The sequence below is a fragment of the Gadus macrocephalus genome, chromosome 19 (assembly GCF_031168955.1).
Source record: "Gadus macrocephalus chromosome 19, ASM3116895v1".
NCBI lineage: Eukaryota > Metazoa > Chordata > Actinopteri > Gadiformes > Gadidae > Gadus > Gadus macrocephalus.
In genome coordinates, this window is record NC_082400.1 from 16,258,650 (window position 1) to 16,282,779 (window position 24,130).

At 44.3% G+C, this 24,130-nt stretch overlaps 1 protein-coding gene and 1 long non-coding RNA gene across 3 annotated transcripts; one reads left to right on the forward strand and one right to left on the reverse strand.

The window, feature by feature from the left end:
- Positions 1-11,517: 11,517 nt before the first annotated feature.
- On the forward strand, positions 11,518-20,682 carry LOC132447253 (galaxin-like). Of its 2 annotated transcripts, XM_060037802.1 has the most exons (11): positions 11,518-12,113; positions 13,407-13,457; positions 13,937-14,143; positions 14,241-14,291; positions 14,771-14,977; positions 15,075-15,125; positions 18,052-18,258; positions 18,353-18,403; positions 18,874-19,080; positions 19,175-19,225; positions 20,279-20,682. In XM_060037802.1, exons 1-11 carry the CDS (start codon positions 12,059-12,061, stop codon positions 20,440-20,442), a joined length of 1,302 nt encoding a protein of 433 aa, XP_059893785.1. In that variant the 5' UTR covers positions 11,518-12,058; the 3' UTR covers positions 20,443-20,682. The 2 variants fall into 2 exon arrangements, with proteins under 2 accessions (XP_059893785.1, XP_059893786.1); XM_060037803.1 differs by lacking the exons at positions 18,052-18,258; positions 18,353-18,403 and having other exon boundaries at positions 11,519-12,113.
- A 1,857-nt stretch (positions 20,683-22,539) lies between these two features.
- LOC132447264 (uncharacterized) lies at positions 22,540-23,914 on the reverse strand. Its single transcript, XR_009523060.1, has 3 exons — positions 23,874-23,914; positions 23,445-23,579; positions 22,540-23,329 (listed from the first exon to the last, which is right to left on the reverse strand). It is a non-coding gene; the product is annotated as an uncharacterized LOC132447264 (long non-coding RNA).
- Positions 23,915-24,130: the final 216 nt, after the last annotated feature.

Here is a 24,130-nt window from a genome sequence, read left to right on the forward strand (position 1 = left end):
CTATTTGCAATAGGGGTACATCTAGTGTGTGTGTGTGTGTATGTGCTTGTTTTGTGACAATCCCCTGTCGGCGGCGGCTGCGATTCCCGAAACAAATGCTCAGGCAGGGTTGCGGTGCAGCGGTGTTATTGCGTGCAGCTCACAATAAAAAGGGGAAATCATACATCAACTTAAGTTTCTTCCACACTGGGGCAAAAAGGGTGAGGGGTCTCCGGGTCCGGGTCCGGGTCCGGTCCGTCGGTGAGGTCGGCGTGGCTACCGATCCCAGCGTCTCCCTCCCGGCACGAGCCACATGGCTGAGAGAGCCCCGAATGAGTGGAGAAGCAGGCTATTTAAGCTGCTTCTCCACCTGTTCCTCAGGTGCTCTGCAACTCCTTAATTGGTAACGGCCGGGTTGCCACAATGTGTGTGTGTGTGTGTGTCTGTGTGGCCCTGGCGAGATCAGTGTTCCCAGTCCTGAAGGCCAGGGGAAGGAATCGAAACTTTGTGGGCAGCATTGTGGTAAAGTCAATTGTTGTGAAGTAGCCAAGACGTGCTAATTTAATTAGTCAGCATGGTCGAGGGCCACGGATCGTGCTCTTCGTAATTCACTATTGATCGGCTACGAAGATAATCTATCTGTGGTAACAAGAATTGAAAACACAAAATCCCATTAAATGACCAAGAAAATTCAATAAACACAACAGACACATTCACTCCGATGTGTCAAGGTCGCCCTCTAGTGGTTATCTGTGCTCACTGCCATAACCAGGCTATAATTTCCTTTACTGATCGAATGACTGTGTTGAATGACATTTTAATTGATGCATGTTTACTCCGGGTCAATATCAATGCATGGGTCGATCATCACTCCCTGGATAAAACCAGAACGACCTTTTAATCTGACAATGATAGGCCCGTCAATTCAAGTCATTTTTACCAATAACCTAAGACATTGTTTTTGTCTTGCCATTTTCTATGTATCGGCTAATGGGTATCTGCAGGTTTCAGCAAGTCAAGACTTTTTAAGACCTTTTTAATATCACCTTGAATTAAATTTAAGACCTAAAACACACGATGGTGGGGGGATCCCGCTGTATTATAACCCAAGCATAGCATGTGTGTCACTCAATGAGACTCATTAACCTACTCATTGTCGCAGACTAGCTAGCAAACACCCAGGTAATCATTTATATATGCAGCTAGCAAGAAAGAAGCCTCTTTACATGTCCTTCCTGAAAAGTCTCATCTCATCTCATTTTCTTCCGCTTATCCGGGGTCGGGTCGCGGGGGGAGCAGCTCAAGCAGGGGGCCCCAGACTTCCCTTTCCCGGGCCACATTGACCAACTCTGACGGGGGGATCCCGAGGCGTTCCCAGGCCAGTGTTGAGATATAATCTCTCCACCTAGTCCTGGGTCTTCCCCGAGGTCTCCTCCCCACTGGACGTGCCTGAAACACCTCCCAAGGAAGGCGCCCAGTGGGCATCCTTACCAGATGCCCGAACCACCTCAGCTGACTCCTTTCTAAGTAAAGGAGCAGCGGCTCTAATCCGAGTTCCTCACGGATGGCTGAGCTTCTCACCCTATCCCTAAGGGAGACGCCAACCACCCTTCTGAGAAAACTCATCTCGGCCGCTTGTACCCGCGATCTCGTCCTTTCGGTCATCACCCAGCCCTCATGAACATAGGTGAGGATAGGAACGAAGATCGACCGGTAGATCGAGAGCTTTGCCTTGCGGCTCAGCTCTCTTTTCGTTACAACGGTGCGGTAAAGCGAACGCAATACCGCCCCCGCTGCTCCGATTCTCCGGCCAATCTCACGTTCCATAGTACCCTCACTCGCGAAACAGACCCCGAGGTACTTGAACTCCTTCACTTGGGCTAAGGACTCATTTCCTACCCGGAGTAAGCAATCCATCGGTTTCCTGCTAAGAGTCATGGCCTCAGATTTAGCGGTGCTGATCCTCATCCCAGCCGCTTCACACTCGGCCGCCAGCCGATCCAGTGAGTGCTGAAGGTCACAGGCCGATGATCCCATGAGGACCACATCATCTGCAAAAAGCAGTGACGAGATCCTCAGACCACCGAACTGCAACCCCTCCCCACCACGACTACGCCTCGATATCCTGTCCATGTATATCACAAACAGGATTGGTGACAAGGCGCAGCCCTGGCGGAGCCCAGCACCCACCGAGAACGAAACTGACTGGCTGCCGAGGACGCGAACACAGCTCTCGCTTTGGGAGTACAGGGATTGGATGGCCCTGAGGATAGGCCCCCTTATCCCATACTCCCGCAGCACCTCCCACAGTTTCTCCCGGGGGACCCGGTCATACGCCTTCTCCATAGGCCTTCTTCCTGAAAAGTCCCACGAGAAAAATAAGAAAATAAATAGACCTGCCCCGACAAATTTAAGACCTTGAGTTACAGTATTTAAGACCAGCATGCGACATTTGTAACGAATTTAAGACTTTTCAAGGTCTTAAATTTAGAAACATGACTTTAAGACCCTTAAAGACTTTTTAAGGATGCGTGGACACACTGGATATATTATCTTCAATCTAGAGTGAAAGTCAAGAAGAAGCAAAACACCTCTATGACACAACTCCAACATCATGAATCTCTTGTGATATATAAATGCAGTCCATTTACCATTTATAATGGTTTACCATCTGCTAGTCAGATCCCACATCATACTGCTCTTGTCACGACTGCTACTAAGGTTGAGGACCCAATTGGAACAACAGAAAGACCTGTTCCAAGCATTCCTCGTAAATGAGACACGAGTGAGCTCCCCTAATAGGAACTTGCGAAATACAGCCTCGTAGCCGCCTGCTACACACATGCAGTAACAGTACCAGTTTAGAGCGGATTTGCTGCAAATTGCTGAACAGTTTAATCACAGTTTGTGATACAGGACGGCGTGCAAATGATCTTCCTGGGAAATCTCATCCATTTCATCAGTGCAACTTATTTCGTCATTGGTAAGTTTTATTGGAATGTTATCAGTATTTATTGCAGTCTGTTTTATAATCAGATCTAAATCGATGTTAACAGATAACGATCTATGTTCAAACAATAAAGCATAAATACGTAATTAAAGCGATAATTATCGGCAGATGGGCAGTGGACGTCTAGGCAAGGAGTAGCTATGTTTGGTATTTGTTGTGGCGTGTGTGTGTTTGTTCTCATGTCGAAGTGAGCCTGTCTGGTATATGTTCAGCAAACAGGAGATTTGGTATCATAGCATTACTGTTGGCGATGGAGGTTGCAAAAGGGGGCTTTTGTACTTAATACAGATGTGTGACTTTTTTTTTTTTTATCATTCATTTATTTATTTAAAAAGGGACAGTGTGCATTAATCAACATAGCCATTGTATCGGACATATAAATGCACCACATTTAGTTAAAAAACTATTTTTCATCTGTATTCCCTGGCAGGTTGATGTTAGATAGAACATACAAAAGCATAAAAGCAAAACAACATATAGTTAGACAGATGATTGACATTGACATTACATGTACAAGGATACAAACTAAGATGACAACGACGTAATGTAACATGCCAGAATAAAAAGGATTAAAAGTGAAGAGAATAACAAACGAAAAAGGTGCAAAGATAATTTGTCTGAAAAAGATTACTTATGTCTACAGGAAACCACATGATATCGGAACCCGGGACATTGCCCAGGTGCTGTGGACTAGAGCCCGACCGATATATCGGCAGGCCGATATTATCAGCCGATATTAGGCATTTTTCAAACTATTCGGTATCGGCATTTATAATGGCCGATAAATGAATATAAAAAAAGAAAGAAAAAAAAAGAAAGTTTGTCCACCAGAGGGCGCTCTAACGCCCCAAACCCGCTGATTCAGGCAGAGTGAATGGTGTGGTTCATAGCTGTGTTCGAAATCATTCCCTATCACGGATATAGTGCACTATATAGGGTGCTCGCCATTTTGTAGTGGTGTTCGAATTCTCAGTGGTTAATTTCATGCACTAAAATTTGAGTGTACATACGATGTTCCCATGGACATAATAAAGGATGGACCACGGACTGGAAAATGGCCGCCCATTCATTCCTATGCAAACTGCTCAGTGGCGCATGGTAACCATGGACATAATAAAGGATGGACCACGGACTGGAAAATGGCCGCCCATTCATTCCTATGCAAACTGCTCAGTGCAGGCCCCCAGGATAGGCATATACTTCCGCAATCCACCCGTGCTCAGAGGCCAAGCCTGGTATTGCAGCTGTTTCAGCTGGGAGTGGACGGGGGTCCGTCATTTCATGCGGCCCAGAAGTAGATATCGCCGTCCACTCCAATACAAGTGGGGAACAGGATTGTGTCTCCGCAAGAAATGTCTGGATATCAATCAAAGGCTCATAATTATATTTCTACCCTGTTCTAAAAAAATGTTTTTTCTTTTCAAAACGCCTCCTCAAGCGTTTTATTAGCAGTTTACGTTGGGTACGCAGCTGAAAGGAGCCGTACTGAAACAAACGGCTCCATGCTATGGACATATTTTGTGTGTGCACGGCTCCATTAACTTCCGAATTAAATTAAATTCCGAATTAACTTCCATTAACTCCATTAACTTCCAAAGTCTGAGATTTGTCCTTTACTTGACATGAATGGCGTTGAACACGGATATATAACACACATATCATTGAAATTTGCTACCGCGGAAGCAAATCGCTCCTGTATGTTACCCTGCGCCACTGAGCAGTTTGCATAGGAATGAATGGGCGGCCATTTTCCAGTCCGTGGTCCATCCTTTATTATGTCCATGGCTCAGTGGCGCATGGTAACATACAGGAGCGATTTGCTTCCGCGGTATGTGGCCAGGACACGTGACCTAGTCCGTGATGTACCGGATGCAGAAATCTTCTTCTTCTTCTAGTTTAGTGGCGGATCATAGTTTTTCCCCATATACCGCGACCTACTGGACTACTACACAGGAGTTTGTGACAAGGACGTTGACAAGGACAAGGACGTTGGCAAATCATACTTTAAATCATACAAATAAATTCAAAGAAAAAACCAAACTAACGAAACAAAATAAACAAAATAAAACAAACTAACAAAAGAAATGAATAAATAAAAATAAAAAATATATATACTTAAGGTTAAATTCTTCTAATTAGGTTAGTATCTTTTAGCTAATTTATCAGCAATTTCATTGCCATATATTCCATGGTGGGCTGGAATCCAACAGAACTGAATAACTAAACCAAGGCTTATAATATTTAAAAGAAGATGCTTTACCTCTATCACCAAATCTTCACGTATTGAATTATTTGTTATAAAACTTAGAGACGCTGGTGGAGGGCTGACCATCCGGGGAAGCTAAATCACGCTAGGAAATGGGTGAACAGTGTGATGAACGCATTTGTTAGTGTAGAGCTAGGAGGCAACAGCGTAGAGCATCCTGGAATAAGGTTTAACTGCTGTGGTTTATACCTAAAAGACAAGGTTCATTTCACCAATAGGGGAAATTACATTTTTTTAAAAAGCATTTCACAGTCTCTTGAAGCGATAATCCAGAGTGGGTGAAACTGACACTTTTAGGGCCAATGCCTTCAGCCTTCTCCACTCTGAATTGTAATTTCAACAGTTTTCAATACTGTAAAATATAATCCAGGTCCTTAATCTTTATTCGATGATGCTCTTCTCTGCGTATTTGATAAATCAGTAATTATAACCTTTTTGGTAATCATTTGGTAATCATTTGCGTTTATCACACTGTTCATTCATTTCACTGTTCTTCCTCTCATTCCTTTCCTTACTTCTTAGGCTACCTGTCTTTGTTTCCCCTTCCACTCTTCTGCCCCAGCCAAACAGCCAAAAAATGTGTTTTGTTCAAATTTGGGGTGGGGGGTCTTTTAATAAAAGCTTTTTTTTATTGTAACACTTGGTTCAAATCCTATTTCTTACACATGCAGCCATTTGGACACCATTCTATGATAGCTGATAACCAAGGTACACACTGTAATACTATAATCAAGAGGACATACAGGCAGTTCAAATAAAAAGAGATAGAACTTTATTGATCTGGAAACTTCATAAATATGTAAGATTGCTCCATATAATACCATAGTAACATAGTAAACGTATGTAGGCCTAAACAATTCAGTTCAATGTTATTGCTTAAGAAACAGATTCCTTCCAAGTAACTATTTTACGAAGAATGCAATCAATAATTTATATAAAAGTAAATGTTTACATATCGACCAGCAACGAAGTTGGAGTAGCCTACCCAAATATTGAATTGTAATACACCAACATTGTCAACTGTCATACATAGCTAACCATAACCCTGTCATACATAGCTAAACAAGCAAATGAAAATGAAATACCTACCAACGCAACTGAAATGTTAATATCAGACAATTTACAATATTATGAAAATTACGTAGGTCTCCCATGATCATTCAGGTAATCAATACGTGCGTGCCTGTTCCAGCTATTTCAATGATATGTGTGTTATATATCCGTGTTCAACGCCATTCATGTCAAGTAAAGGACAAATCTCAGACTTTGGAAGTTAATGGAGTTAATGGAAGTTAATTCGGAATTTAATTTAATTCGGAAGTTAATGGAGCCGTGCACTTCAAAATAGGATCATAGCAAGGAGCCGTTTGTTTCAGTACGGCTCCTTTCAGCTGCGTACCCAACGTAAACTGCTAATAAAACGCTTGAGGAGGCGTTTTGAAAAGAAAAAACTTACATTTTTTTAGAACAGGGTAGAAATATAATTATGAGCCTTTGATTGATATCCAGACATTTCTTGCGGAGACACAATCCTGTTCCCCACTTGTATTGGAGTGGACGGCGATATCTACTTCTGGGCCGCATGAAATGACGGACCCCCGTCCACTCCCAGCTAAACAGCTGCAATACCAGGCTTGGCCTCTGAGCACTGGTGGATTGCGGAAGTATATGCCTGTCCTGGGGGCCTGGATGTTCCCTACATGTTACTCCGTATACCACAATGCAATGCGGTAGTGTTCTTCCGGAGGAGAAGAAGAAGCTGAATAACCGCGAAAACTAATACATTTAATGATGGAGTCTCCGGCTTTCGTTTAGAAATGTCAACAATTTAATTGGGAGTTAACATAGAAAATGTAACATTCAAAATTAATAAAAAAAACGTGATCAAGGAAATGTTGCATTCAACATCAATACAAGCTCCAGCTTTCCTCGGGATTGCCCGGTTTGTTTACATGATGTGGGAGCATCTGTCTGCGTCACACAAATACCCGGCGCATTTACTGACGCAAATGACGCTTAGAAATGTTCAGCGTAGTGTCCGAATTCTCGTTTGTTCGTTCCCTATATAGTGTACTATATCATAAACACTATATAGGGAATAGTGAGGGAGTGAAAAGGGAATGATTTCGAACACAGCTCATGTGTGCAAGTGTGTTCATGGTAAGTTGGCAACTGTCACAAGACATACATTGCTTGAATAACAATTAAAAGAACATCCCCATCAATTCTCTAATGTCGATAAGCATGACTTAATTCATGACTACCATGTCCAGTTTTGCTGTTGTTACGTGTTAGCTGAGAGTGAAAAGGATTTAAAGGATAACTACAAATAACCAATGTTAGGGAAATCTGTTTGTTTTGTTGCGCGTTTCTGGATTTTCTTTTTTTAATATATATCGGCCGATATATCGGCATATCGGATTTTTTAATCACAAAATATTCGTATCGGTATCGGCCTTAAAAATCCTATATCGGTCGGGCGGGTGAGCAACGATCATCCGTTATAAAACACAGAGTGGATGTTACATGGCAGTGTTTCCCGCAGGATTTTTTTCAGCAGCGGTGGTGTGGTCCCCGATCCCTCTAGGGTGGTCCGGGGGCATGCCCCCCCGGCCAAATTTTTTTTGTACCCTTTACATTCGAATGCATGAATCTGGTGCACTTTGAGAGGAGAATATGCACTTAAATCCTATTCAAACAGTCCTGTGCATTACTGTAGATGGGATTATTGGTGTTGTAACTTTGCCTTTTGTGTCTTCATTTACAGATTTTTATATTTTTGTATAGTAATATTGAAACAAAAAATGCCACAACGCAAATATAATTTGCACAATTTATTTACAGATTTTTGCCCAATGCTTAAACACTAAACACGGTTGCTATGCCCACGGTTGCTATTTACATAAGACACTTTGTTCAAAAATGAAATCTCCTGCAACAATGGGCCAAACACATCTTTTTAAATTATAAACCTAACTAAAATTTAACCTAAGAACAGACTCACACACATAAAAAATAAAGCTAATTGAATACCAATCAGTGTGAGCCTTAGCACTACAAATAGACCTCAGGTGAGCTCAGCTCCTTTGTGAGACAGTCAGGGGAAGAGGACAAGAGAGCGATGATAAGCTTGTTATTGCTTAAAACACTTCTTCTTAGTCTTGGGAGTCAAAAAGTGATGAGAAAATTATAAAATAAATATAAGTCATACATAATATAAACTATTCATGATCTTTTAAGAAGTCCTTAGGTTTTTTCCCTGCATTTATGCTAATGACCACATGCTTACAGGCGATTAGCATAAATCCCTAACTAAAATGCGCGATGAAAACGGATTTTATATGGCAATAAAGAACAACATCGGATCTAACAGTATGGATTCATTTTTCAAAGTTCCCGAAAATACCTAGGCTATAAATTCCTGACTGGATATAAGCTCCTGTAAAGGCTATGAGTGATCCCAAAAAGAGCGACAACACGCACACGCACACACACACAAAGGCCTACGCACACACACACACACACACGCACACAATACTAGAGGAAAAACGGCACGGAGGTTGCGGTTTATAGATACAATAAAATGATTGGGCTCAGAGGGTTTTTAACACTGGTGGTCATGTAGCGACACATTTTAGCAACTTACTTTCTCTCTCTCTCTCTCTCTCTCTCTCTCTCTCTCTGTCTGCCTCTCTCTCTGTCTGTCTCTCTTTCCTTCTTTCTTCGATCTTCCGCTTCACTCGCTACTGCTAGAATCAATGTAACTTTGCAACCGTGTAGGGTAGCCTACTGCAAACAACTGCCACACTCGCTGTGTATTGTCCTTCTCTGATGTTGGTTACGTGACGATGTGCCGCGTGCTGCGCAATTGACGTTACGCGCTGTACATTTTCTAAAAGGAGCTACGTAAAAAAATAAATAATAATAATTAGGAGAAGGATTTTTATTGCAGCGGCGGAGAAAATTCAGCAGTGGCGGCGCGCCGCTGCTGTGTGAACGTGGGGGAAACACTGCATGGTTATGGTTTGTGGTCTAAATCCAGACCGGTCCTTCGTATCGGGTGTGGTGTGTGGAGTGGGGTGATGCTGGACCCGAGATGCAGTCCACCCGTGATTGGCTCATTTAAGAAGAATTTTCTGGAGGGATACCTTTTGCACAGACATTTTTGTGCTGTATTTTGTGCATGGCCTATATTCATACAATTTGGGTATTCGCTATTTTGGCTTTTTTGGGTGGGCAGGGTTTTGAGAGGGTATGGAGAGGTAAGGGTTTAGGATCAGATCGCAAGTCGCAAAACTTTCATATTTGACCTTTAATTGCAATTATAAAAAAGAAATACCTCATGATTTAACCCTACACAATTGGTGACCCCTCTGAAGCACCTCCACACAGAGTAGACGTTATGCAGGAATCATAGAGATGAATTTACTACCTTTTACTACCTCCACAATATCAACAACACGACATCAAGCAGCGGGGCGGGGGGGATCCAAAGCACCGCTTAGTACTTACTGTAAGGTATAAATGTGACACTGGTATAAATGTGTCACTGCCGCGATCCCTGTAGCCAATTTTTTTTTTTACTACCTTTTACTATGGCGCGGACACCCTGGTTATATGGTTTGTGGTCTGAATCTATGGCGACACATTAGTGCCATAATTCACTAATGTGATAAAAGATGCATTCGGGCGTATTATATTATTCCACACGCGTAGATATTAACTGCGAGCGCGCAAATGATCTCTGCGCGTGCAAAACAGCCTCTCGCGCGCGCGGGCGTGAACGTGTGAATTTTCTCCGCCGCTGCATAAAAATCCTTCTCCTAATTTTTTTTTTTACGTAGCTCCTTTTAGAAAATGTACAGCGCGTAACGTCAATGGCGCAGCACGCGGCACATCGTCACGTAACCAACATCAAAGAAGAAAAATACACAGCGAGTGTGGCAGTTGTTGGCAGTAGGCTACCCTACACGGTTGCAAAGTTACATTGATTCTAGCAGTAGCGAGTGAAGCGGAAGATCGAAGAAAGAAGGAAAGAGAGAGACAGACAGAGAGAGAGAGAGACAGACACAGAGAGAGAGAGAGAGAGAGAGAGAGAGAGAAGGTAAGTTGCTCAAATGTGTCGCTACATGACCACCAGTGTTAAAGGGTTAGGTCTAACCCAATCATTTTATTGTATCTATAAACCGCAACCTCCGTGCCGTTTTTCCTCTAGTATTGTGTGTGTGTGTGTGTGTGTGTGTGTGTGTAGGCCTATGTGTGTGTAGGCCTATGTGTGTGTAGGCCTATGTGTGTGTATGCGTGTTGTCGCTCTTTTTGGGATCACTCATAGCCTTTATAGGAGCTTATATCCAGTCAGGAATTTATAGCCTAGGTATTTTCGGGAACTTTGAAAAATGAATCCATACTGTTAGATCCGATGTTGTTCTTTATTGCCATATAAAATCTGTTTTCATCGCGTATTTTAGTTAGGGATTTATGCTAATCGCCTGTAAGCATGTGGTCATTAGCATAAATGCAGGGAAAAAACCTAAGGACTTCTTAAAAGATCATGAATAGTTTATATTATGTATAACTTATATTTATTTTATAATTTTCTCATCACTTTTTGACTCCCAAGACTAAGAAGTGTTTTAAGCAATAACAAGCTTATCATCGCTCTCTTGTCCTCTTCCCCTGACTCTCACTGTCTCACAGGAGCTGAGCTCACCTGAGGTCTATTTGTAGTGCTAAGGCTCACACTGATTGGTATTCAATTAGCTTTATTTTTCATGTGTGTGAGTCTGTGTTCTTTTCAAATTTTAGTTAGGTTTATAATTTAAAAAGATGTGTTTTGCCCATTGTTGCAGGAGATTTCATTTTTGAACAAAGTGTCTTATGTAAAAAACAGTTATGCTTTGGGCATAGCAACCATGTTTAGTGTTTAAGCATTAGGCAAAAATCTGTAAATAAATTGTGCAAATTATATTTGCGTTGTGGCATTTTTTGTTAAAATATTACTATACAAAAATATAAAAATCTGTAAATGAAGACACAAAAGGCAAAGTTACAACACCAATAATCCCATCTACAGTAATACACAGGACTGTTTGAATAGGATTTAAGTGCATATTCTCCTCTCAAAGTGCACCAGATTCATGCATTCCAATGTAAAGGGTACAAAAAAATTCGGCCGTGGGGGGCATGCCCCCGGACCCCCCTAGAGGGATCGGGGACCACACCACCGCTGCTGAAAAAAATCCTGCGGGAAACACTGATGTCTTAGCTGGACATAAACCTGACATTCATCAGTCATGAATATTAGTCGAACAGATACAAATATTTTATCTATTTTAAAAGATCCTACCGAGTGACTGACTTGTCATCACTATACTGCTGTATAATGTATTTAATAACCATTCAATGTCTCTTTCGGCTCTTCGGAGGGGCCCTTCAGCATAGTTCCCCCATCACTATGGACGGATGTGGAGTGAAGCGTTCTCGCTCCCCCTCTCCAGAGGAAGCATCCTGCTTTTCCCACACAATCCCAGCCACCCCCGAGATAGTACGAAGCCCCCACCCTCTTCCTCCCTAAACTTTTCCTTCCTCTTCCATTCATTCAGAGTAGCCATAGAGACCGACACGTGTCTAGGAAGACCTGTTGAAAACATTGACCCAAGGCGACACGAGTTGGCTCATGTCATAGCATCTTGTTAAATACAGCCTCATAGCCAACTTCTACACACGTACAGTAACAGCAACAGTTTAGAGTGGAGCAATTCGCTGAGCAGTTTAATCAGTTTATGATACAGGAAAGCGCGTAAATGCTCTCCCTGGCAATTCTTATCTGGCACATGGGTTCAACTCCTGTTGTGATTGGTAAGTTTGCACTACAAATTATATGGACTGTTATCATTTTTTATCGCATTCCTTATCATTATATACTCCCTCTATTGTGTGGCTATGGCGGGGCAAATCAACTCTGGTTGTTTGTTGTATAATGTCATTCTTCTCCTTATGGTCGAGGTAAAATAGCTTTTTTGCCTGTGTGAACTTTCCGCCATTTCGACCAGGGGTCTATTCTGGAGAGAAACCTTTTTCTCATACATTTTGGTGCTGTATTTTGTGCATGGCCTATATTCATACAATTTGGGGTTTTGCTATTGTGGCTTTTTGGGTGGGCTTTTTGGAGGTTAGCAAAGGGCGCTTTTGCACTTTACACAGGTGTTAAAAAAACGTTTCTATCATTAGAGATGTATTTAGGTTTAGAGATTAAGAAAGCCAATTGAAGTTTACATTCTGTTGGTTTAAAGATCCCATGGCATGAAAATTTCACTTTCTGAGGTTTTCTAACGTTAATATGAGTTCCCCTAGCCTACCTTTGCTCCCCAAATAGCTAGAAATTTTGTGTGGTGTAAAACGAGAACTAGGCATTCTGCTCCGCCTTTATAAAACCTAAGCTCAGACGCGCCGTATTGGAATTTTCCCCGTATGTCGTCATAAGGGGAGATGCCACCTCGCCCTTCTCTGCCTTGCCAGCCCAGAGAATTTGGCCGCCCAATGAGATACGACCGTGCGAGCGCCACGTGTGTGTGTCTGTGTGTCTGTGTGCGCGTGTGTCTGTGTGCGCGTGAGCATGTGTGTGTGATTACACACACTGTAACGCAAGTGTGTTATGGCGCATAACACGTCAGACTCCTGTCTCTGGTATTTCCACGATGAGACTCTTAGTGGAGATTATCACAGCCGAGGAGAAAGGGATTGTTGCCCGCGAATGTCTTCCGCTTGAGCCCCGCTTCCCGCTGCCGAGGGACCACCGCCTCGGCGCTGCCCGCTGCAGGAGGTGGTGGTGCCTAACGCCTCGTGCCCACTGCCTCCGTCCGTTGACTGATCCCCCATTGACTTTGAATGGGGACGGACGCGCAATGCATTGTGGAGCCGTGCGCTGAAGGCTCCGTCAAAAAGTTGAAAATTTTTCAACTTTTTCGGCAGCGACGGATCCGCCATCCAATCAGATCACGTATGCAAATTTAAGCACTGTGACACTACTCGGGCACTGACGACCCTGGAAAGCTCCTTGTTTCCTTCTCAGTACTGCATTCACACTTCAGTGAACAAACTTGAGAAAAGAGTGCCAAGATAAATTGTATAAAAGATGACTTATGTCCACAGCAAACAACATGATCCCGGAACCCGGGACATTGTACAAGTGCTGTGGACAGGGTGAGTAACGATCATCTGTTACAAAGCACAGAGCGGATGTTATACGTGTGTGGTCTGAATCCAGTCCGGTTCTTCGTATCGGGTGTGGTGTGTGGAGTGGGGTGATGCTGGCCCCGGGATGCTGCCCACCCGTGATTGGCTCATTTAAAAAGTATTTTCTGGAGAGAAACCTTTTGCACAGACATTTTTGTGCTGTATTTTGTGCATGGCCTATATTCATACAATTTGGGTTTCGCTATTTTGGCTTTTTTGGGTGGGCAGGGTTTTGAGAGAGTATGGAGAGGTAAGGATTTAGGATCAGGTCGCAAGTCGCAAAACTTTCATATTTGACCTTTAATTGCAATTATAAAAAAGAAATACCTCATGATTTAACCCTACACAATTGGGGACCCCTCTAAAGGACCTCCATAAACCCCAGGTTAAAGACTAAGAAAAGATCTAGAATATAAGAGTGCATACAGTAATTGTGGTTTTTACAGAGGCCTATAATGAGGACCGGCAGTTGTGCTGTGGACGTCTGCGCAGTGTGAAGATCCTTATGAAGGAACACAAGGACAGCATTTGCTGTGGAGACGTCCAGTACAACCCAGAGACACAGCGCTGCTGCGGAGATCATCCTGAAATAAATGACATCTCAATTTCCTGTGAGACGGACTATAAACAGGTTTTGACCCAAGAGCCCACAGGTTTGCATCCTTCTCACTACTGCATGCACACTTCAGTGAACAAACTTCAGAAAAGATTGCCAAGAAAGATTGTATCAAAGATGACTTATGTCCACAGCAAACAACATGATCCCAGAACCCGGGACATTGTACAAGTGCTGTGGACAGGGTGAGTAACGATCATCTGTTACAAAGCACAGAGCGGATGTTATACGTGTGTGGTCTGAATCCAGTCCGGTTCTTCGTATCGGGTGTGGTGTGTGGAGTGGGGTGATGCTGGCCCCGGGATGCTGCCCACCCGTGATTGGCTCATTTAAAAAGTATTTTCTGGAGAGAAACCTTTTGCACAGACATTTTTGTGCTGTATTTTGTGCATGGCCTATATTCATACAATTTGGGTTTCGCTATTTTGGCTTTTTTGGGTGGGCAGGGTTTTGAGAGAGTATGGAGAGGTAAGGATTTAGGATCAGGTCGCAAGTCGCAAAACTTTCATATTTGACCTTTAATTGCAATTATAAAAAAGAAATACCTCATGGTTTAACCCTACACAATTGGGGACCCCTCTAAAGGACCTCCATAAACCCCAGGTTAAAGACTAAGAAAAGATCTAGAATATAAGAGTGCATACAGTAATTGTGGTTTTTACAGAGGCCTATAATGAGGACCGGCAGTTGTGCTGTGGAAGTCTGCGCAGTGTGAAGATCCTTATGAAGGAACACAAGGACAGCATTTGCTGTGGAGACGTCCAGTACAACCCAGAGACACAGCGCTGCTGCGGAGATCATCCTGAAATAAATGACATCTCAATTTCCTGTGAGACGGACTATAAACAGGTTTTGACCCAAGAGCCCACAGGTTTGCATCCTTCTCACTACTGCATGCACACTTCAGTGAACAAACTTCAGAAAAGATTGCCAAGAAAGATTGTATCAAAGATTACTTATGTCCACAGCAAACAACAGGATGTCGGGACCCGGGACATTGTCCAAGTGCTGTGGACAGGGTGAGTAACGATCATCTGTTACAAAACACAGAGTAGACGTTATCAGGGTATATGCAGGAATCAGAGATGAATTTACTACCTTTTTTACTACCTCCACAATATCAACAACACGACATCAAGCAGCGGGGCGGGGGGGATGCAAAGCACCGCTTACTACTTACTGTAAGGTATAAATGTGACACTGCCGCGATCCCTGTAGGCAATTATTTTTACTACTTTTTACGACTGCGCGGACACCCTGGTTATATGGTTTGTGGTCTGAATCCAGTCTAGTCCTTCGTATCGGGTGTGTTGTGTGGAGTGGGGTGATGCTGGCCCTGCGATACTGTCCAACCGTGTATCCTGTGGCGTTGGGGAAGGGCGGCAGGTACAGGTCAGGATGCAACTGGGAGTATCTAGCCCAACCCTGCACACTAGGCGGCGTGAGAAAGATGGTCGCCGAGGAGTGGGATGGAACAGCGCTCCTCTCCGGCAGCTCCTCACGCGACTGAGCAGCTCCTCCCTGCTCACCCTGAGAGGGAAGGGCCTAGAAAAGGTGGCCTAAAAAAGGTCTGTTCCGTTTGACCCGGGCAGCCTGCCGCAGCTGCCGGGTCATCCCTCCACGCGGTCGAAAATATAAGAATAAGAAAACCCACATGAAGCTCACCATTGCAACCTGGAACGTCCGCACACTTTTGGATGTGCCCGTTGACTCATCTTGTCCCCAAAGAAGAACAGCGCTGGTTGCACACGAGCTGCAGAGATACAACATTGATAACGCAGCTCTTAGCGAAACCCGCTTCCATGGCGAGGATTCTAAAAGGTGGGAGAAGGCTACACCTTCTTCTGGAGGGGGCTTCCAGAAGGCTACCGCCGCCTCCATGGTGTAGGTTTTGCTGTGCGGTCAAGCCTACTTCAGAGGATCCCAGAATCCCCAGTCGGCATCAGTGAAAGACTGATGACCTGGCGCATTCCCCTCACCAACAACCGTCATGCCACCCTCATCAGTGCATATGCCCCAACACTGGATGCCGACCCTGAGTGCAAGGAACTCTTCTATGCCTCGCTGCACTCGGATGTGCTTGGGCAGCACGGTGTTGGTAAACTCAATGAAAATGGTTTTCGCCTCCTCACTCTCTGCTCTGAGTATCAGTTGGTCATCACCAACACCTTGTTCCAACTGAAGAACAAATTTAAGACCTCCTGGCAACACCCCCGCTCTAAACAATCATTGTCCTTGGCGGACAATGATTACATCATTGTCCGCCAAGCTGACAGGAAGGAGGTGCGAGTTACCAGAGCCATGTGTGGAGCAGACTGTTGGACTGATCACCGCCTGATCAGAGCCAAATTCACCCTGGAACTCCGTCCACCACTGAGGAAAACACCACCCTGCAGGAAGCTCAACTGTGACGCATTGAAGTCCCCGCACTCAGTCAACCAGCTCAGGGAACAGATCGCCTTAAAGCTGTCCAAGATCCCTGAAACACCAGCTGATCCGGACGTCAACATCACCTGGAGCACCCTACGCACCGCTAATCACTGGGCGGCAGTAGAGTCTGTAGAGTACACCAGACGAAGAAACCAAGCCTGGTTCGACAACAGCGCACCAGGTATCCACAACCTACTTCAGGCAAAACACAAGGCCCTTGCAGCTCACCTTTCCAACCCCCAATCCACCTTGCTGAAGGCCCGCTTCAACAACATCCGGGCTGAAACACAGCGTACCCTCAGAGCCATGAAGAATGACTGGTGGACAAAGAAATCCCACGAGATACAGCATCACGCGGACACCAACAACTCCCACGCTTTCTATGACTCAATCAAGGTTATTTATGGTCCACAGAGGAAGAACATAACCCCGGTCAGATAAGCAGATGGTACCATTCTGTACGAGGACAAACGACAGATCCTGAACAGATTGGCCGAGCATTTTGTCAACCTGCTGAACACCTCATATCCAACCAGGATGGACACACTTGCCGACCTCGCATGCCTGCCAACCGTCACTGATCTGGACTCCTCCCCCAGCTTTGCTGAGGTAGGAAAAGCCATTGCTGGCCTGAAGAACAACAAGAGCCCAGGCCTTGATGGAGTCCCAGCAGAAATCCTGAAACTTGGCGGATACCTCCTCACCCGTAGATTACACCTACTGATCATTAACATTTGGTCATCTGAAGTCATCCCGCAAGATTGGAAGGATGCCAACATCATCGCAATCTTTAAGCGCAAAGGAGACAAAGCAGACTGCGGTAATAACAGAGGCATTTCCCTCTTGTCAGTTGCCGGTAAGGTGCTAGCACGGATCATGCTACTTCGACTAGCATCTCATGCTACCAATAACATCCTACCGGAGACCCAGTGCGGCTTTAGGCAACAGCGAAGTACCGCAGACAAAAATGCAGAGAACACTGCAAAGACCTGTACCTAGCTTTCAATGATCTGTCCAAGGCCTTCGACACGGTAAACCCTGGCTGCTGATCGCAACACCTGGAGCTCCTCCTGCAACCAGGGAACTACTCACCTTCAGGAGCAAGCCACAGAGAGGAGGATACAGCGTTGTGCACTGAGGCATCAGCGTGCTGCAGTGCCCACACCCTCCAGTGCCACATACCCCTGTCTCTCTTGTGGCAAAATCTGCGGATCCCGCATAGGCCTGCACAGCCACTCGGCTATGCATCGCCGCAACACAACCCAATAATTGTCCTTCCTTTCTATTTGGAGCAACGTCATCATCGTAATCGATGGACTGCAATAACGCGTGTGTGTGTGTATGTGTGTTTTCGTGTCGGAGTGATCCTTTCTGGAATATAGTCGTAGTGTTGTAGAATATTTACAAAACACGGCCAACACAATTGGTGACCCTCTGAAGCACCTCCATGAACCCCAGGTTAAAGACCACTGATCTAGAATATAAGAGTGCATACAGTAATTGTGTTTCCTACAGAGGCCAATAATGTGGACCGGCCGTTGTGCTGTGGAAGTCTGGGCAATGAGAAGATCCTTATAAAGGAACACAAGGACAGCGTTTGCTGTGGAGACGTCCAGTACAACCCAGTGACACAGGGCTGCTGCGGAAATCCTCCTGAAATAAATGACCTCTCAGTTCCCTATGAAACAGACTCAGACCAGGGTTTGACCCAAGAGCCCACAGGTTTGTTTCCTTCTCAGTACTACATGCACACTTCAGTGAAAACCTTGAGAAAAGAGTGCCAAGATAAATTGTATAAAAGATGACATGTCCACAGTAAACAACATGATCCCGACACCCGGGACATTGTCCAAGTGCTGTGGACAGGGTGAGTATCGATCATCTGTTACAAAACACAGTAGATGTTATCTAGTTTGTGGTCTGAATCCAGTCCGGTCCTTCGTATCGGGTGTGGTGTGTGGAGCGGGGTGATGCTGGCCCCGAGATGCTGTCCACCCGTGATTGGCTCATTTAAGTATTTTCTGGAGAAAAAACGTTTGCACATACGTTTTTCTACTGAATGTTGTGTGCATGGCCTATATTTATACAATTTGGGGTTTTGCTATTTTGGCTTTTTCGGTGGGCAGGCTTTTGAGAGAGTATGGAGAGGTAAGGTTTTAGGATCAGGTCGCAAGTCGCAAAACTTTCCTATTTGACCTTTAATTGCATTTATAAAAAAGAAATATCATGATTTAACCCTACACAATTGGTGACCCTCTGAAGCACCTCCATGAACCCCAGGTTAAAGACCACTGATCTAGAATATAAGAGTGCATACAGTAATTGTGTTTTCTACAGCGGCCTATAATGTGTACCGGCAGTTGTGCTGTGGACGTCCGCCAAGTGAGAAGATCCTTATGAAGGAACACAAGGACAGCGTTTGCTGTGGAGACGTCCAGTACAACCCAGTGACACAGGGCTGCTGCGGAAATCCTCCTGAAATAAATGACCTCTCAGTTCCCTATGAAACAGACTCAGACCAGGGTTTGACCCAAGAGCCCACAGGTTTGTTTCCTTCTCAGTACTACATGCACACTTCAGTGAAAACCTTGAGAAAAGAGTGCCAAGATAAATTGTATAAAAGATGACATGTCCACAGTAAACAACATGATCCCGACACCCGGGACATTGTCCAAGTGCTGTGGACAGGGTGAGTATCGATCATCTGTTACAAAACACAGTACCGTATTTTCCGGACTATACGTCGCTCCCGAGTATAAGTCGCATCAGTCAAAAAATGCTCCATGACGAGGAAAAAAACATATATACGTCGCATCGGTGTATAAGTCGCATTTATTTTTAAACATTTAAACAAGAACGTTTAGTCTGGAGAGACTGAATGAAATTGCAATAGCAATATAGGTGTGTCGGTCCCTCGTAGTTCTGAGAGTATACCGAATTCAGTGACACCGGGATTCCACCGGACGCGTATGCGCCGCGGTCAGATGCCTTCACAAGTCCAGCGGAGGGCTCCAGTTTTCGCCGGCCAAGTCATGCGCTGTGATATGTGTGACAGCTATGTTGCACAAAATTGCAGCTAAGGCTGGGGTAGCTTTGGTTGAACCGGAGGACATTGAGGACGAGAATATAATTTATTCGGTGGTGCAGTAGGCTTGCAGCGTTCAGTTGTAGGCCTAATGAATGACGGTGCCCTCTTGCGGCCGAGGATTATGTACGCACAATTTTGGCATATAAGTCGCTTCGAAATATAAGTCGCAGGGCAAGCCAAACTACAAAAAAACCGCGACTTATAGTCCGGAAAATACGGTAGATGTTATCTAGTTTGTGGTCTGAATCCAGTCCGGTCCTTCGTATCGGGTGTGGTGTGTGGAGCGGGGTGATGCTGGCCCCGAGATGCTGTCCACCCGTGATTGGCTCATTTAAGTATTTTCTGGAGAAAAAACGTTTGCACATACGTTTTTCTACTGAATGTTGTGTGCATGGCCTATATTTATACAATTTGGGGTTTTGCTATTTTGGCTTTTTCGGTGGGCTTTTGAGAGAGTATGGAGAGGTAAGGTTTTAGGATCAGGTCGCAAGTCGCAAAACTTTCCTATTTGACCTTTAATTGCATTTATAAAAAAGAAATATCATGATTTAACCCTACACAATTGGTGACCCTCTGAAGCACCTCCATGAACCCCAGGTTAAAGACCACTGATCTAGAATATAAGAGTGCATACAGTAATTGTGTTTTCTACAGCGGCCTATAATGTGGACCAGCAGTTGTGCTGTGGACGTCTGCCCAGTGGGAAGATCCTTATGAAGGAACACAAGGGCAGCCTTTGCTGTGGAGACGTCCAGTACAACCCAGAGACACAGGGCTGCTGCGGAAATCCTCCTGAAATAAAAGACCTCTCAGTTTGACTGTGAGACGGACTGAAAACAGGGTTCGACCCGTCTCCTTCAACCCACTGCTCTTTTGAACATAGCACCTTTTCAATCAAGGAAAAAAAGATTTGCTTTGACTAGCACTGTCTAACTGTTTGTAATTGTGTCAAACCTGAAGATCTTTTATTTCCTTGAAAAAGATTGCTTATTTTCTCTTATCTAAGTTGTTAATTTTCTCTGCAAACAGGAAATATTTTTTAATGTAGAACAGTGCAAATCGATTATTTCCATAAAAAAAAAAAAAATGAAGCATACTCAGTCATTGTAATCTACTGTAGAAGCGAATATACCCAAATGTTCATGTCCTTTTACATTTGTCCATGTTATGATTATTACTTTTATGCTGCAAGTTTAGCTCAGGAACAATACTATACAATGGTGTATTCCCTTTTTGCTAGTTAAAGCACAATGAAATGGTTAATTCTAGAGATGGCCGTGAGGAATCGATTACACGAGTACTCATTACTCGGGACAGGCAAACTCGAGTTTGCATACACACACAGACAAGTTTTCTGAAGCAAATATATACCTTTCCTGTGTGCCAACACTGGCGCGTGCCGTGCACAAAGCAAATGAAATGTATCAAATATCTGTGCGGCGTGCGCCGTGCCTTGTGTGCACAACGCCAGAATTCAAAAAGTTAAGAGATGGCGGTTAGAGCAAAGCGCAGCGAAATATTGAAATACTTTACAGAAAAAGGAGATCATACGGTGAAATGTCAAATATGCCAAGCGAAATTGAGCTACCAGAGTACTACAGGTACTATGCAGCAACAAATGATCCTGAAACACAACGGTGAGTTCGGGAAAGCAGACCCGCAGCAACCAAGTGTGTAGGTTATTTTCACCGCCTCAAGACGCAGCTGTAATCCCGGCCGTGTATAGAAGATCGCTGAGTATGTTTTTAGTTCATTTGCTGACGTTTTATTTGCAGCTTTAAATAATTTGCAATGGTTAAGGTTTCGGTTTTTTAAAAAAAAACGTTACAGGCCTTTGTTCGACGTGATTAAATTGTGAGACGCATATTTATTTTTGCAAGGAAAATGTGTTTTGAACGTTTGCCAAAATAAATAATGAATACTCTGATAACTCTTTGACTGTTTTGATTGAGAATAAGCATTAGGCCTACATGTTTGGTTGGTAATATTGCCGTTCATCATTAGGCCAATTCCTGCTGCAGATGCGTTGCATTCTAAAAATAGATTCGATTTAAACGAGTACTCGATTGATCCTCGAGGAATTCATTCGATCACTCGAGTTTGGAATTTACTACTCGTGCCCATCCCTAGCTAATTCATCTTTAAATGGTTAATTCTAAATAACCATTTAAATCCCAGCCGTGAAGCGGCTGGGATGAGGATCAGCACCGCTAAATCTGAGGCCATGACTCTTAGCAGGAAACCGGTGGATTGCTTACTCCGGGTAGGAAATGAGTCCTTAGCCTAAGTGAAGGAGTTCAAGTACCTCGGGGTCTTGTTCGCGAGTGAGGGTACTATGGAGCGTGAGATTGGCCGGAGAATCGGAGCAGCGGGGGCGGTATTGCGTTCGCTTTACCGCACCGTTGTAACGAAAAGAGAGCTGAGCCGCAAGGCAAAGCTCTCGATCTACCGGTCGATCTTCGTTCCTATCCTCACCTATGGTCATGAGGGCTGGGTGATGACCGAAAGGACGAGATCGCGGGTACAAGCGGCCGAGATGAGTTTTCTCAGAAGGGTGGCTGGCGTCTCCCTTAGGGATAGGGTGAGAAGCTCAGCCATCCGTGAGGAACTCGGATTAGAGCCGCTGCTCCTTTACTCAGAAAGGAGTCAGCTGAGGTGGTTCGGGCATCTGGTAAGGATGCCCACTGGGCGCCTTCCTTGGGAGGTGTTTCAGGCACGTCCAGTGGGGAGGAGACCTCGGGGAAGACCCAGGACTAGGTGGAGAGATTATATCTCAACACTGGCCTGGGAACGCCTCGGGATCCCCCCGTCAGAGCTGGTCAATGTGGCCCGGGAAAGGGAAGTCTGGGGCCCCCTGCTTGAGCTGCTCCCCCCGCGACCCGACCCCGGATAAGCGGATGACGATGAGGAATTCTAAATAATATTTAGGTATTTTTGTCATCTGCATGTATTATTGAATCGATATCGAAGCAAATGAATCAATATCAAATCAAAATCGAATCAAATCAAGCCCTTAAGAATCGAATTGAATCGTGAGGTACCTGGAAATACCCACCCCTAGTCTTTATTAATATATTAATACAAATTAGTAAAACACTGAAATACAGCACTCAATCACCCTTTATTTGTGTTTTTAGGGAGATTTTTAGGGAAAATGTGATGAAGGTCTGATCGTATTTAAGATTGCTGCTCTGTACATGAGCTGGATCTGTGGGATAAGCCAACCTCAGCAAAAAATCTAAATCTGTGGATTCTGCCCCACTCTTCACCTCAATATCCTCCCTTTCTGATGTTCTCCTCTCCCTCATCTCATCCTGTTACTCATCTCTCCTTTCCCTGTTTTGCCAGTCTGTCCTGATCTCATCTGGGATTGGCTCTGGCTCTGGCACTCTGAACGCAGCTGATGCACCGGGCTCATCATCTCTCCAATTACATATTATTGTTATTACCATTATCATTATTATTTGAATGCCCATTAGAAGCAGGGTTATTCATGTTCTGCTCTGGCAAGATCTTTGAAAGGATCTCTAAAATAGCCTATGTTCTTTTTAGATTACAATTATTCAGCATGCAGCTCTTTAACCCTGTACTTTCTAGCGTGGTCCTCTCATCTCATATTTGGTGATCAGCACTTAGGCCTACCTGCACTATGCGCCTCCTGGTCCCCAACTTCCTTGTGGCTGGAGTCTTGTGGCTGCTCCTCATCTTAAATGTAATGTAATTATGAAAAATTGCCATTAGTAGGCTAAAATATGAGTCTGATTAATTTATCATTAGCCTACAGTGTCATCTGTATCACAATGCAAAGGCTCTTTCTCACCTGCTTGTTGGCTTTTTCGTAGCCAACCCTGCAGTGATGTGCTCCCCTTTGCTGCCTCCTTCAGTTGTCTCTCTCGCTCCTGAATCCGCCTCTTTTCAGCGGGCATTTCGGCCTCACTTAAAAATAACAAACACCCTAAATAGTGCATAGGCGTAGGCATTTAACCAGTTTGAATAAAATAATTCATGCGACTTATTACTTCCATCATTAATTCTTCTTGCTATAAAGAAATGTTAGAAACCAGCTGACATGTAGCTTAGTTTGCCTACCAAAAAATTAGAAGCTAACGGGCTGCTCGTCTGCATGCTAGCTAGCTGTCTGATTATTTAGGCTAAACACATTGCAAACTGAGCATGGATTTATGAAGATTTCAATTAATTGCATAAAACTTGGTGATCATTGTTCGCATGTTATACATCTCAAACTCACCTTTTCCGACCACATCAACGGAAGCAGTCGTCTCACAAGACTGTAGGCACTAAAACAATTCTACAAGTACGGAACACTGAAAGCTGCGCGTGGATCTGAAGGCATTTGCGCGTGGTCAGGCGGACAATGAGCGCCAAAAGTCACGTGACAAACAAATGTCCTGTGATTCACACTACACAACAGCAGGTGGCGCTGTTGAGTCAGTTTAAGGCCGCCAGGACGATCTTTTTTTCTCCCCCAAATCATTTGATACCGGC

Bases quoted from the DNA above. Each gene is read 5' to 3' on its own strand.
- LOC132447253 (XM_060037802.1), top strand. From the start codon at position 12,059: ATGCTCTCCCTGGCAATTCTTATCTGGCACATGGGTTCAACTCCTGTT. The intron at 14,292-14,770 runs GTGAGTAACGAT...TGGTTTTTACAG, and splicing joins GTACAAGTGCTGTGGACAGG to AGGCCTATAATGAGGACCGG. The intron at 19,226-20,278 runs GTGAGTATCGAT...TGTTTTCTACAG, and splicing joins GTCCAAGTGCTGTGGACAGG to CGGCCTATAATGTGGACCAG.